Consider the following 13606-nt stretch of genomic DNA (forward strand, 5'->3'; position numbering starts at 1 on the left):
ATTTTTGACACATATGTTAACTATAAAAAAAAAATTCTTATATTTTGTCCAAATTAATGTTTGACATCCTAAAGTTTCATTTTAAATTTTCATTATTTCCATCGAAAGTAACTGAAATCGATATCGATATTTAAATATCGGTCGGTATTTCTACAAATTCGTATATTGATATTTTCACTGATACTGATACTTTAAACATTGAGTGTTACTTAGTACTGTTTAATTGTATTTCTCTTGATAAGTAAGACCTTGCACAGTGGTAAAAAATTGAGTGTGATACAGTAATATAAAAATTAAACTCTTAAACCATAATCGCACTCACTTAAATCATTACGGTCTCCTAATATCTGTTTTAATTTATAAATAAAAAATTATAAATTTAAATATCGTAAAAGATAAGTTCAAATATTAATTTATTCTCCGACTCGTTAGTCGTATAAAAACAACTTAAATGCATTTAAGGTGGTAAACAACAGTTTTGGTAACATTTGGTTGCATGCACACCAGCTGTCCATCAAAATAGAACTACTAGCTTTTAGGTTTCGGGATGCAGGTAAGAAGATTTGTCTTTGGTGATGAGCCAAACGTTAATACATGGCTAAGACATGTCGAAACCACAGGACATGCAATTGTTTCAGTTTTATTGCGACTTTTGTCTTTTAAGTAACTGCGGATGCACAACACACGCTTGGCTTTCCAGAAATTTATCGAAGGATTTGGATGCTAGTTGTTTTGGATAAGATCAAAATTGGTCACTCGTTGGTTGAGCCTTTTAGTCATGTTATTTTTAGGTAGGTTTAAAAGTGCGAAATTACTACGATTCGTTGATTGTTAGCTAGCTCTTTAATCAACGACTCACTAATTGTTCAAGTGTGTTTTAGACGTTACTTCATAATTAGTATTTATTTAAAGGAAAGAGATAGTTTTGAGGCCAATCTTGAGGTATATTATATATAACAAGGAAGGTTCAAAAGCACATAATTGCTATGATACACTGATTGTTAGATAATGTAATTAACGGTTCAGAGTTGTTGACGTACAACTATTGTGATTAACCTCCCTCTAATAAAACAAGATGTTTAGAGGCCATGCTTGGATAATCTTGAATGTTTTTGGGGGCATATGAAGCAAACTCGGAACCCTATCAAATCATAAAAGAGAAGGGTGGCAAAAAGGAGGTTAGTGAAGAAGGGATGTGAGTGGTCTAGGTTAGAGGGTGTGGAGGGTCACGTCGCCAAACATGTTTTAACATGCAACCATACGAAACAGTCCGTGCCAATTGCCAATGGTGACGGATAAAACTCGAACATGAAACCCTAGCGGACTATTTTTGGGTAAAAGACAAGAATACCCCTATCTGATGTTGTTACGCAAAACGACAGAGGCTTGATAAATTTGTGAAGTGACATCAATGCCCTCACAGATTTTTGTCTTTTTACTTTTTAACTCACAAATTAATCATTAGATTTTGTGTGAAATGAATTTGAAGTGTTTAGAGTGAAGATGAAGATAGGAAAATAAATGAGGGAGGCTTCATTTATTTATTTAATGAGATTGTGGATGTTTTGAATTAAATAGATTTGGAGTAATGAATTAAAGTAAACAGGAAACTTTAACATACTAGTAATGGTTTTTTATTTTTTATTTTTTAAAGGGGAACAGCTGGTGGCTTTGTTGTCTAACCCTATGAAGACCGAGAAAACTCATTGAAATATTTCAACCTCCCCCTCTCCATCATCGTGTGATTGACTAGATTGTTTGGTTAGTACTTTTATGGTACAACAAGTTGTCTAAGGTAACATGTTAACACCTTTAGTTTGACGATAAAATTTAGGTGAGACCATCAAATATTCATTATGTACATTCATAATCTTGACCTAATTGTTTGGTTATGGAGATACGATTAATTAGCTGTTTAAGAATGGTATATATCTATTTTATAAATGTATAGTAACGCCTTAACAGTCTCAACCTTTACGGAAAAATTCATGTGAGGCTAATTAATTAACAAAAACACAAGGGTGGCAGATAAGGTTCTCTGAATCAAGGAAAAGTCTTATCTTTTGTTATTATTTCATCGAATTTATATAGAATTGTTTTCGAAACCATTTCTTCCCCATTGGTACTCCACAACTGTAAATGTAAGCTGATTACAAAACAAGTTCCATGCATGCATGAATGCCTATTCATTTCTGAACGTGCATAAATGAACTGCACACATATAACATTTGAATTTGCATCAAGTACTACTAGTGTGGATTCTTGTCATATATATATATATATATATATATATATGACAAATGATGACTAGTTATAAGGCCCATTTCACATTGAATCTTAACAATCTGAACTGTCTAATTTTTAAGTATCCATTCATAGATCACTCTTGCCAAAAAATCAAATCAATCCGAATTCATTTGATTGTCATGATGAAATTTCAATATTTTTTAGAATATAATGTTCGTCAGTGTCATTGAACTCAATTATATGTCTCAAACATTTCTGTTTGATTAATATCTTGTAGAGATGATCTAGAAAGTGCAACTTGAAAAATAAATAGTTCGAGTTGAAATTCGATATGGAATGGTCCCCGCAACTAATCTCTATTTTTACCCAAAAAAAAAAAAAACAAATTCTTTAAGATAAAATGCCCGTACATATATATATATATATATATATATATTTACATATTCCAGTTCATTAATTTTCTTGAGGACTTTATTTTTAGCTAGTACTAGTACAGGTATCTCATTGACATATTTGATCTATTTATGTCAAAACAACAAAATACTAAAAGAGTATGTAGTTGATATTTCATATTTTAACAAAAAGATAAAAAGCAATTGAGGATTATAAATTCAGAATTTTCTTTAAATGGAAAATTAAGGATATTAGATATCATAACTGGTATTAAGACGGACAAATCATATCCTAATTAAATTGTAGTTAGTAGTCAAATCCTTTCTTTCCAAATTCCTTAAAATTTTGGAATTGATTTCCTATTTTCTTGTGGATCCCACCATGTTTTCATTTCAAAATGTTGAGTTAACAATGGAATAGTGGAATCCCTTCAATTGGGAATGGTTTCCTTTCATTTCATTTTCATCCCAAACCCGATTGATAAACACGCTGCTAGTTCATTCTAAAATGAGAAGGATTAGGGAGATTTTAGCAAATTAATTATGTGTATCCACTTAGAATTTGGAAGTAAATATAAAATCTACTAATCTTAACATCGAGACAAAAAAAATTTTATATCATGCTTCATTGTATGACATGTATTGAAAAATAAGCGTTAACATCTTTTTTTTTTTTTTTTTTAATTTGTCAGAGAGTCCAAAATATCTAGAGGTTTAAAACATGATTCAGATGATGTATTTGATTTTATTTTCATGTTAAAAAATAGTTGACAAAAAATTGGCAACATTTTCCCCTTTAAATAGTGATGGATAAGCTTGGGTAGCTTGGGTAGCCTGTCTCAGAAGTGGGCGTTTGTTCTCCCCTCCTCCCCTGTTTCATCTCTCTCTCTCTCTCTCTCTCTCTCTCTCTCTCTCTCCAATAATTTGTATTTTACTTGTCAAGACCACTCCTTTTAAAAACCAGCTCCTTCTCTCTCTCAACTCAAGCAGTAGAACAAACCCAACACAAGATGCGCCTCTCTTTCTCTCTCATCCAACTCTCTGAACCGCCTTCTTCTTCCTCCTCCTCTTCCTGCTCATGAACTCAACGCCTGCGGATTGGCGGAGGTGTCCGGAATGGATTTTGGGGTGATGGGTTTGGAGGGTTTGGTGGGTCCCGACGCCGGAGGAGGAGAGGCAGCGGAAAATGTTGGCGACGGATCTGGCTCCGCCTCCGCCAAGCAGCAAAGATCTTGGCCAGCGGAGGACGACTGGAGGGACTCAAAAATGCTGAAAAACGAAGACTTGAATTCCCCTAAGACAATGCCATTGCAGTACCAGGGGACTCCTCTGCTGAGATCTAATTCTCAACTGCTTCCTCCTCCAGCTGAGTCTCACAGGCAGGAGCAAATGCTGAGCTTTTCCAGCAACAAATCAGAAAGCTTTCTCAGCAAAGATGGAGACTTTGCCTACTACCAGAGGAATCCCACTCCCATTCCCTCTCCTTACCCAAGGAACGCAGGCTCACCAGGTATTTATTTTATTTATTTATTTTTTTGGATGGTGGGTTGGTGGTCAATGTTGGACATGGATTTTATGACATGGGGTTTGGGGAAATGTGAATGTGAAAGCATAGATTTCGTTTCAGGTACATTTTTGTGCAATTGATAGATGGGTTGTTGCTATAATTGTTGCCAGGGGAGTCTTTTCATTATGGCATTTTGTAGAAGTTTTAGTTTTCAGGTCTTGTCATAGAAACAGCTCATAGATTGATAGAAACCAAATGGGGAAAGAACAATAGGACTAGCAGAAGAGACTTGTTCGTACTCACTTTAATTTTTTTTTATTTTTAATTATAGTAAATCGGACAAATACTTGATGCAAATGATTTTTGTTTCAGGTTATGGAAGCTTGAATCTGAGCATGCATGGGACTTTTACTGGGGCTAGAGGACCCTTCACTCCTTCTCAGTGGATTGAGCTGGAGCACCAGGCCTTGATCTACAAGTACATGACTTCAAATGTGCCTGTCCCTTCCAATCTGCTCATACCTATAAAGAAATCCCTCTACCCTTATGGCTTGTCTGGTCCTTCTAATCCCACCTCAAGTAAGCTCTGTCTATTGATGATCACGATATCTTGATTGGTCAAAACGTATCTGTATTGAAAACGATATCTTGATTAGTCAAAATCCATCCGTTTTGAAATTTAATTTGTGTGTTTTAAGTTCTTAAACTGCTGTTTGTTGGAAGCATGGAATTTCCAGTTTTTATGTAATGTTGTTAGAAGGTTTAGTCCAGGATAGTGTTTGCAATTAGAATGTAAATGCTGGGTTTGATTCAGAAATTGTGCTCTTCGTGTTTTACCCTTTTGTCTGATTTGTCTTTGTTCTATGCATATGTATGTTTGGGGTTTTGATCTTGATATAGTAGCGTGGGGCACTTACCATCTGGGATTTTCTGGCAACAACGATCCTGAACCTGGGAGGTGTCGCCGAACAGATGGGAAGAAATGGCGTTGCTCGAGAGATGCTGTTGCAGATCAGAAGTATTGTGAAAGGCACATCAACAGGGGACGCCATCGTTCAAGAAAGCCTGTGGAAGGCCAGCCTGGCCAGGCCGTCTCTGGGACCAGTAATTTAAAGAGGGTACCTATGAATTCGTCAATGTCAACGTCAGTGATGCCAAGCAGTGGTGCATCCAGCAGCCTCACAACCGTGCAGCAGCAATTCAAAAGCTTGCAGCCTGCTGTTGCTGCCAATCCTTCTGCAGATGCCTTTGTCAACAGGTGAAAAATTAGAGCTTCCTTAACTGTTTTAGTTCTCATTAGGCCTTCTGGGCTTTATTATACGATTTCAATTTAAAACAACCTTTTTCCTTTACTTTATTTGTAGAACCCATCATTCCATCTCTACTTTGGTGAGAGTAACTACTCCGACTAGTTTGGATGCTTGAATTAGGACCTTTATCGTTGAAACTGTAATGTAAATATAATGGCTGTGCATATTTCTTAGAGTTGTTTCTGTTTCATTCTTGTACTTTACTTTATGCACTGTGTTGGGCGTATTCTAATCAATTAGATGGTGTGTTTTGCAGGATGCAGGGGCAACAGGGAGTTTCCGTGATGTCTGCCCCTACCCTTAAGCTGAAATCCAACAATTCTACTTATAACATTGGGAAACAAGAATTCCTAGTGGAAGAAGCCTCCCAAGCAGAGTTTGGACTTGTTTCTACTGATTCACTTCTCAACCCTTCACATAGGAACTCTTACATTTCTAAAGACTTTAGTGGTTCTTTCCTACACTTCGGTGATCAAGATACTCAAGACCATCATCCGCTTCGCCAGTTCATGGATGATTGGCCCAAAGACCAATCCTGTCACTCAGTCTCTACCTGGCCTGAAGAAGTAAAATCAGACTGGACTCAGCTATCAATGTCAATCCCTATGGCATCCTCAGAGTTCTCATCATCCTCTTCATCGCCAAAGCATGAGAAACTTGCGCTCTCACCGCTGAGGCTATCCCGGGAGTTTGAGCCTGCCCAAATGAATTTGGGAATAAGCAAGGACATTAGCGAATCAAGCCAGAAGCAAACTAATTGGATACCTATCACTTGGGGAAATTCAATGGGGGGTCCCTTAGGAGAGGTCCTAACCAAAACCACCAGTGGTGGCGGCAAGATCTGCATTAATTCAAAATCCCCGCTTAGCCTCTTAAATGAAGGGTGGGATGGCAGCCCTCAGTTGGGATCTTCCCCAACTGGCGTGTTGCAGAAGTCAACTTTCTGTTCGCTTTCAAACAGCAGCTCAGGGAGCAGCCCGAGAGGAGGTGAGAACAAGAAGAGTAGTCTCGACGGGGCGAGCATTTATGATGATGTGCTAGGTTCAACCTTTGCAAGTTCCTCAGTTCCATCCCTGTAAAATTGTCAAAGCTACAAACTGAGGAGACAAGGCATGAACTTGGAGTAACCATTCGTGATCTTTTTAATTTCTCTCTTTTTCTTGTTCGTTATCCTTTTATTTGTTTTTTTATTTTTTTATTTTATTGGGTTACAAACTAGAGACATGTTGATCCTAATTTGCATAGGTATTAGCCAGTTTGGCTAGTGTGGATTTGTTGGTATCCATAATTTCTTCCTATATGAATGTTAAAGTAATTGATGCTTTGTTAGTATCTCACCTCATCTTATTGCTTTTTGGGTTCCATCTGTACCACGAAATATTTGAACACGGGACCTTAATAAATGCTCTTAACCACTTTAGCTACAAGCCCGATAATGCAATAGACAGATGATTGAAACCATTTAAGATTTGCATTATTGGTTAGGATTGGGGAGGGTATATCTTTTGCAGGATTGTGGAGTTGTACAATTCTAGTGAGGACGATCTCTGTCCAGAGACCCTAAAAACAGTGGGGACAACGGCAAGTCAGTGATGGTTGTGAAGCTTCCATCATGATATTATAGAGATACCTTCCAAAACACATTTGATGATTGATCATTGAAGGGGTACCCTATAAGAATAGGGCCTTTTTTTTTTTTTTTTTTTTTTTTTACCCCTTTCTGGTGGCATTGCGCTTTCAACTTTCTTCTCCGTCTTGTTTGGTTGATTTTGCAGTTGCACTGTTGCAGTGAGTGATGTAATCAAATCAGAAAATGGGAAAATTAGGTTTGGGAGTTCCCTAGCTTTGAGACAAGGTGCACTCTTGTGGGCTGTCAACCCAACATGCAGTACCTATGTTTGGTTACTTGGATATGGGCCCGGGAATACAGAGTGTGGTGACCTACCACCACTGAGTCTGACCCTGATTTAGCACATGTTTGGCCCTAGCCTAGTCCGACCTGTTATGGAGGATAGGCTTAAAAGCCCGGATGCGGTCAAGGATTTCATGAAAATAATGTTGTGATGGGACCAGGGTAACTGCGGAGGACTGTTACGGGTTAAACTTGATTAATCCAAGTGGGTTTCTCTGATAGAGATGTGTTTGGACGAGATACTTGAAAGTATAAATAGTGAGCTCAAATTTTTTGTACTCAAAATTTTTATGGCGTCTATGTCTTATTTACTTGAGTAACATATGTATTTTTGACCTATTTTTTTTTTTTTTATAATGAAGATAAGTTTTAAATGAATGGCAAGATGTCAACGAATAATATATGTCACAGGAATACCATATAGGGTTTTGGGTCCAGAAGATTTGATCTCATAAAAAGACTCCTTAATGTGAGTAGGTACAATGCATTACGACCGACTTGTTAGAAATGTACCACAATGCCTCATTTGTTAGATGATTGACTTGGGTTTGACTATTTCTTATCGGTGGGATATATTTACTTCATGAGTAATCTTTAACTTGGACAAAATGTAAAATTGGCCATCCATTTCTTCCTTCAAAATGCATTCAATATAGTGAATAATCTTAACTATGCTAATTTTATGTAACAAACCAGATCCAAAATATTTGATGAATGAAGTTGAAATGAGTAGATCCATTCGATTATGAGCGATTTGCAATTAAAAATAGTCATTTTATGAACCCATTGTTTATGTCTTTGTCAAAGTCATATAATTCATTTAAGTCCCTCTAGTTTAATTTTAATTATTATTCTTAGAATTTCTACTAAACTAAATACACATTCTATGAAAGTGAGAGGACAACAAAATAATAAGAAGAGGGAGTGGTGATATAGCTTTAATTCTTTTTTATTTAACGCAACGTTGGGAAAGTAGAATCAAATTCAGAATCTTGAGTCCAGCAAGCAAATACTCTTAATTGAAAAGAGGTTTAATGCTCTTGCTACTCTATTGATTTAAAGGTGAGCAAAACATAATAACTTAAAGTTAAAAGAATGATTGTAACACCAAAAGGAAGCCACATATTTTTTTTTTTCTCATGAAAAGAGGACAACTAATGGTGAATCAAAGTTATCCATTCTTTCTGAGTTCAGAGGAGGCTGGTTAGAAATTGCATCCTACTCGTGCTTACGATCAAACGAATTCACAACTTACAAATTATCAAACCCAAAACCTCTTGTCATTTTCTTTAAAAAGTTGGGTTTCGCACTTTTTTACTCAGTCTGTCTTGACCATTTCTCTTTTTCTCCATGATTGATTCCCTATTGGTGCTAGCATATTTTCCAACATTGTGTTTTACTTATTTATTTTTCCCCTATAAAAAGTTCAGACCCTTTCACTATTTCACTTATGTAAAATGTTAAATTGCACTTTAGTTTGTTTGACTGCTGGACTTGCCCAATTGGTGCATCATCATCATCAATCATCAAAGTGACAGCTTGCAATGAAATTCCACTCTCTACTGGCTTCGGTGCAACCAAAACTGTACGAGACTGCATGTTATGCTTCTGGTTTTTCAGAGCTGCCACTTCTTTCCACCGTCTAAAAGTTATATCAATTCTAGGTTTCAATAATCTCTTTGTCCGAAAATTTTACTATGCTCGGATGATTTTTGACTGTTAGATATTAACGACTTTTATAAAGGGTGTACTATCCACGCACATTTTTATCCGATCTGACGGTTAAAAATTAAAAAACTGTGAAAAAAGTAAAAAAAGGCTCGGATATCACACCCCTTCATAAAATGAGTAAACCACGTTTTGTGTTCATAAACTGTAATGTGGTACATATTAAAATTTTTTTATTATGTCAAATTGTAACATTTCTTTCGTTTTCCACTACCGAGACATCATTCAAAAGTAAAAGCGTCTCTATAATTATTTAAATTTTATCCATATAAAAATTCATTGAATTTGAAGATCATTTAATCGTTAATATGAAACAAAGAAATTGATAGTTTATCATGCGAATATTTCTTGTTACTATAAAAATTCCACCAATTCTACATTCTAAGATTTGTTCCCTTCCCAGATTAAAACGGAAAACACCAAAAGGATTAATAGATTAAAACACAAACACTAAACTGATCAAATTAAAAACCCTAATTCATACTACCAAGATAAGCAATAAAATTAAAAAGAAAATGAAAATAAAGGAAGGCTCAGACACGCACAAACACTGTCATCAAGCAGCGAAAGCATACGCACAAAAATACGTATGCTCTCAGCTAATGGTTGGTCCATGTATGCTAACATACACTCAGAATCGAGAAATGTTTTCTTCTTCATCGCCTTCCCATCACAAAACTAATTTAATAAAAAATAATCATGTAAGTTTTTCTTTTAAGACATAATTGGCTGGAAAAGATAAATAAAAAAACGAAACATAATCAAGAGAATTGAAAATTAAGTGGAAAAACTATGAATTAAGCGAAATAATTGGTGACGGCGCCGCGCTGCAGAGCGTCGGGAAACTATAGACGAGAGGCGGCGGGGCTGTGTGTTTCTGAATTCTGAATTCTGAATCCTGATTTTATGCGTGAAGTGAACAAGTGAAGCCCTAATATAGACAGTTTAAAATGACGGTACTATCCCTTGCTTTTACCATCTAACTGGGCTAAGGAGCCCGGTTTATCCATGCAGGCCTCGAGTCCTTATGTGTACCAAGCCGAATTTTCGAGTGGATTGGACTGGATCAGAAATTATTGGGAGTTTTGTATGGGTTCAACTATACCAAGACCAAATCTATCTTAGCGGCTTTTTTTTTTCTTTTTCTTTTTCATTTTTTGGGTAAAGAGAGGCTCTTTCTATATAACGCAAATTTTTTAAATACAACGAATAGAGTGAGAATGAATCGGTAGCAAACTCGTTATTTTCGAGATTCGAACTTAAGATATATCATTTACCAGTGAAGAGGAATACTACTAGACTGTAAATTCTTATTTTTCTTATGTGATGTATTTAAGGGAGATAAAAGTAGATATGTTGTAGTTGATCGATTTGGGGCAAATGGAGGATGAGACCAGATTTTCACAGGAAGTGGGAAAAAGGAGGAAACGGAAAATGGATGAGAGAAGAAAGAAAGACTGAGATGGTGTTCTTTACTGTTACGTTGAAATATTTCTAACATCAAGAGTAAAAAGAATGGAGTAGGATTCTTTTCCCTTCTATTTCCCTCCCCTCACACTTTCCATTTTGTCTTTCTCTATCTATAAAAAAACTAATGTAAGATGTTGACGTGACTGAATCATGACTGTTCAAATAGGAGGGGAGGGAGAAAAGAGGGGAGAAAATCCTAATCCAAAACGAAGGATAAAGAATCATATGCTAAAAAGAAGGGGCTCTTAATAGAAGCAGCCATGATTTGGTATTACCATGAGTTATAATACTGAAACTTAATTTTCTTCTCATAAAACTCAATATAAGTATTTTACTCGAATAAAATTCATTGGTTAGATTCTACATCAGCAAATTTATTAATATGTTTGACTTTACACATTTAAAAAATTTTTGGATGCCTAAAGTACCCCTATTTGAATGTTTGATGTACACAATTAATTCCATGCGGTTGTAAGTAGGGAAGGGCAAAATACCCACGAGTATGAGCAATCGCGGTTACCCGCCCATTTAAACTCCACTGTTACAGTTATGGGTAACCGTTTAAACATACAAACGATTATGGAAATAACTAGCTATGTGAAATCCCGTACTTGGATTTCATTGTTATAATCTAAATATTTGTACTTTTTGAATTTTATATTATTTTTCGGGAATTTGTATTAGTTTATTTGAATTTAGATTTTTATTAAACTAGTTACGAAGTTTGGAAATTAATTATTTAAAATTCGTAGGCTATTTTCAAATAGAGCTCGATCTCACGAACTTGTAGCGCAAACCATTCGTGAAATGGAGTTATAACGAAGAAGTTATTAACGTTTAAAGTCAAGGATATTTTTGTAATTTTGATCTCATCTAGAAGAAACCAAATTTTGTTGAACCATCAAATGGTGCCACATGTGTGGCTAGGATGGTGGGATGAGAAGGGAAATGAGAAAGATGAACATAGGAGAAGGAAAGAAAATGAGGGAAGGGGAGGGGGCTCAGGCAATTAGGAAGAGAGAGGAAAATGAGATAAACAATGAGGAACAAGAGAAAGGAGTGAAATAAGGGAAGGGGAAGGGCAACCAAACCCTCCCTCCCCCCCTCCCCCGCACCCAGACCCGTGTGACGAGTGACCCGGTTGTAGTCGGTGGGTTTCTCCATTGAAATTCATTATTTTTCTGACGAATTGGGCTGATCCACCACTCCCAATCATCATCTCGACCCTTCATTTACAATTTTCGCACCAAATTTGGGAAGATTGGGTTCGAAATTGTGGAGAATTGCACTAGTGGGTGCGACGAGATTCGGGGTAGCGATCTATCAAATTTGAAGGTAAATCTGTCAACCACCACCACCAATAGACTCCCTTCAACCTTAGGAACAAAGCCCATGCATTGGTAAAGGCGTCAAAGCTGTTTTGGAGTCGAATCAAGAACACTCAATTATAGGGTTCTAGCGGGTTTAAGTGAAATTAGGGCATTTCCCAGCCAAATTGGCCTTGGTCACAGGTATGAAACTTACTCTACTCATTGAAATCTACAATTATGTAAATTTTGGTAATTTTTGGAAATAGTTAAATTTTCTGGTGAGTCGGGCGGGCGACCACCACCTGCGGTGGCACGTGGCTAGTGGGCCATCGATGCTATTTTACTCTAAACTGATATCTTGATCTCATATTTGATGCCCGTAATATGTGATTTGATTATTGTGAATATAGTTGATTAAGGTACATCACTTGATTATTATTTGAATCGACGATCCGACCGTTAGATCGTCACCAAACTTTAATACGTTATAGTACGTAATATTTGAGGATAGTAGGAACTGATAGATTGGTTATCTATATATGGATCTTCCTGAATTGGATTTGTAAGTTCGTGAAATAAAACGTCGACCGCGCACTTGAATTTGTGATTGGTAGAGATCCGACCGTTGGATCGCCATGAGATTTTAGAAGGTTGTTCTAGAAGCATAATGTGGATTTTAGAAAGTTATGGATCCAAAATCTAATGTGCGGATCTTCCAGTTTAGATTTCTAGGGTTATGGACCCTATTCTCGACCTTGATCGACGGTTGGCTTTTTAGTCAACTAGCTCGAGTTCTTCTAGCATGACAGTTATCTTAGAGAGCAGTTGAGACTTCAAGGAGCTTAATGGGCTCATCATGATGACGTGTGACTCGATTCGCATACTAGTGGCATCGTATTATATTATACTTGTTTATCAAGTATGTTTTGATTTGTGCATTGAAAATGTTTGTGGAATGTGCTTTGATTTTCATAATTGACATGTTGTTATGAAATGTGAGGGCTAATAGTGGACCGTTAACCCATTGCCATGGGGTTTGTTGCTTCGAGACTTATTTCACATATCGTATCATTGTTTAATTTCTCGTTTCGTTGAGCCGTTCTAATTGTGTACCTTGTGCCTTGTTCCATTTCTTGTTTCGTTGAGCTTTTGTATTTTGAGTACTTGTTTCATGTCCTGTTCTTTGAGCGTTGCTATATTCCTTGGCCCTCCACTCGATTTTGTTAAATGATCGGAATTGGGTCTCCGCTGGGGTTCCGTTAAGTGGTTCGGTTCCTTGCTCCGTCTGGATTTCGTTGAGTAATCCGGAATCGTATCTTACCTTGGATTTCTTTGAGTGGTCTGATACCCATTGTACTCCGTGATTCCATTGAGTGGTCCGAAATTGTATCCTGGTTTGAATGCTATTGAGTCGTCCGGAATCCAGCTTGGTGTTATGGTTCCGTTGAGTGGTCCAAAACTCGATGTTGTTGGATTTTGTTGAGTGGTCCGAAATCCTATTTTTCAGAGGTGTAGGCTTCGGCTAAACTGTGTCGCTCTAACCCTGCATTTCGGTGCATTGTATGCATTATTGATTGATGTGATTGTGGAATGATGTTGGTTATGATTGTTGTAATTATGATTAGACTCGTTGACCATTGTGACTAGAGAATATTATTATGCTTTGGTGAATGTTCCTTGAGATGCTGCATGCCGAATTGTGGTATTATGTTGAGACATTGTCATTTATG

The 13606-nt window shown here is 36.7% G+C and overlaps 1 protein-coding gene across 2 annotated transcripts; it reads left to right on the top strand.

Annotated features, from left to right (window-relative positions):
* Positions 1-3466: 3466 nt before the first annotated feature.
* On the top strand, positions 3467-6788 carry GRF1 (growth-regulating factor 1). Of its 2 annotated transcripts, none has more exons than XM_068488977.2 (4): positions 3467-4149; positions 4519-4725; positions 5047-5404; positions 5713-6788. In XM_068488977.2, exons 1-4 carry the CDS (start codon positions 3756-3758, stop codon positions 6533-6535), a joined length of 1782 nt encoding a protein of 593 aa, XP_068345078.2. In that variant the 5' UTR covers positions 3467-3755; the 3' UTR covers positions 6536-6788. The 2 variants fall into 2 exon arrangements, with proteins under 2 accessions (XP_068345078.2, XP_068345079.2); XM_068488978.2 differs by having other exon boundaries at positions 3476-4149; positions 5050-5404.
* The last annotated feature ends 6818 nt before the right edge of the window (positions 6789-13606 follow it).

The sequence above is a fragment of the Pyrus communis genome, chromosome 2, assembly GCF_041283825.1.
Source record: "Pyrus communis isolate YQ-2024b chromosome 2, ASM4128382v1, whole genome shotgun sequence".
Taxonomy (NCBI): Eukaryota; Viridiplantae; Streptophyta; class Magnoliopsida; order Rosales; family Rosaceae; genus Pyrus; species Pyrus communis.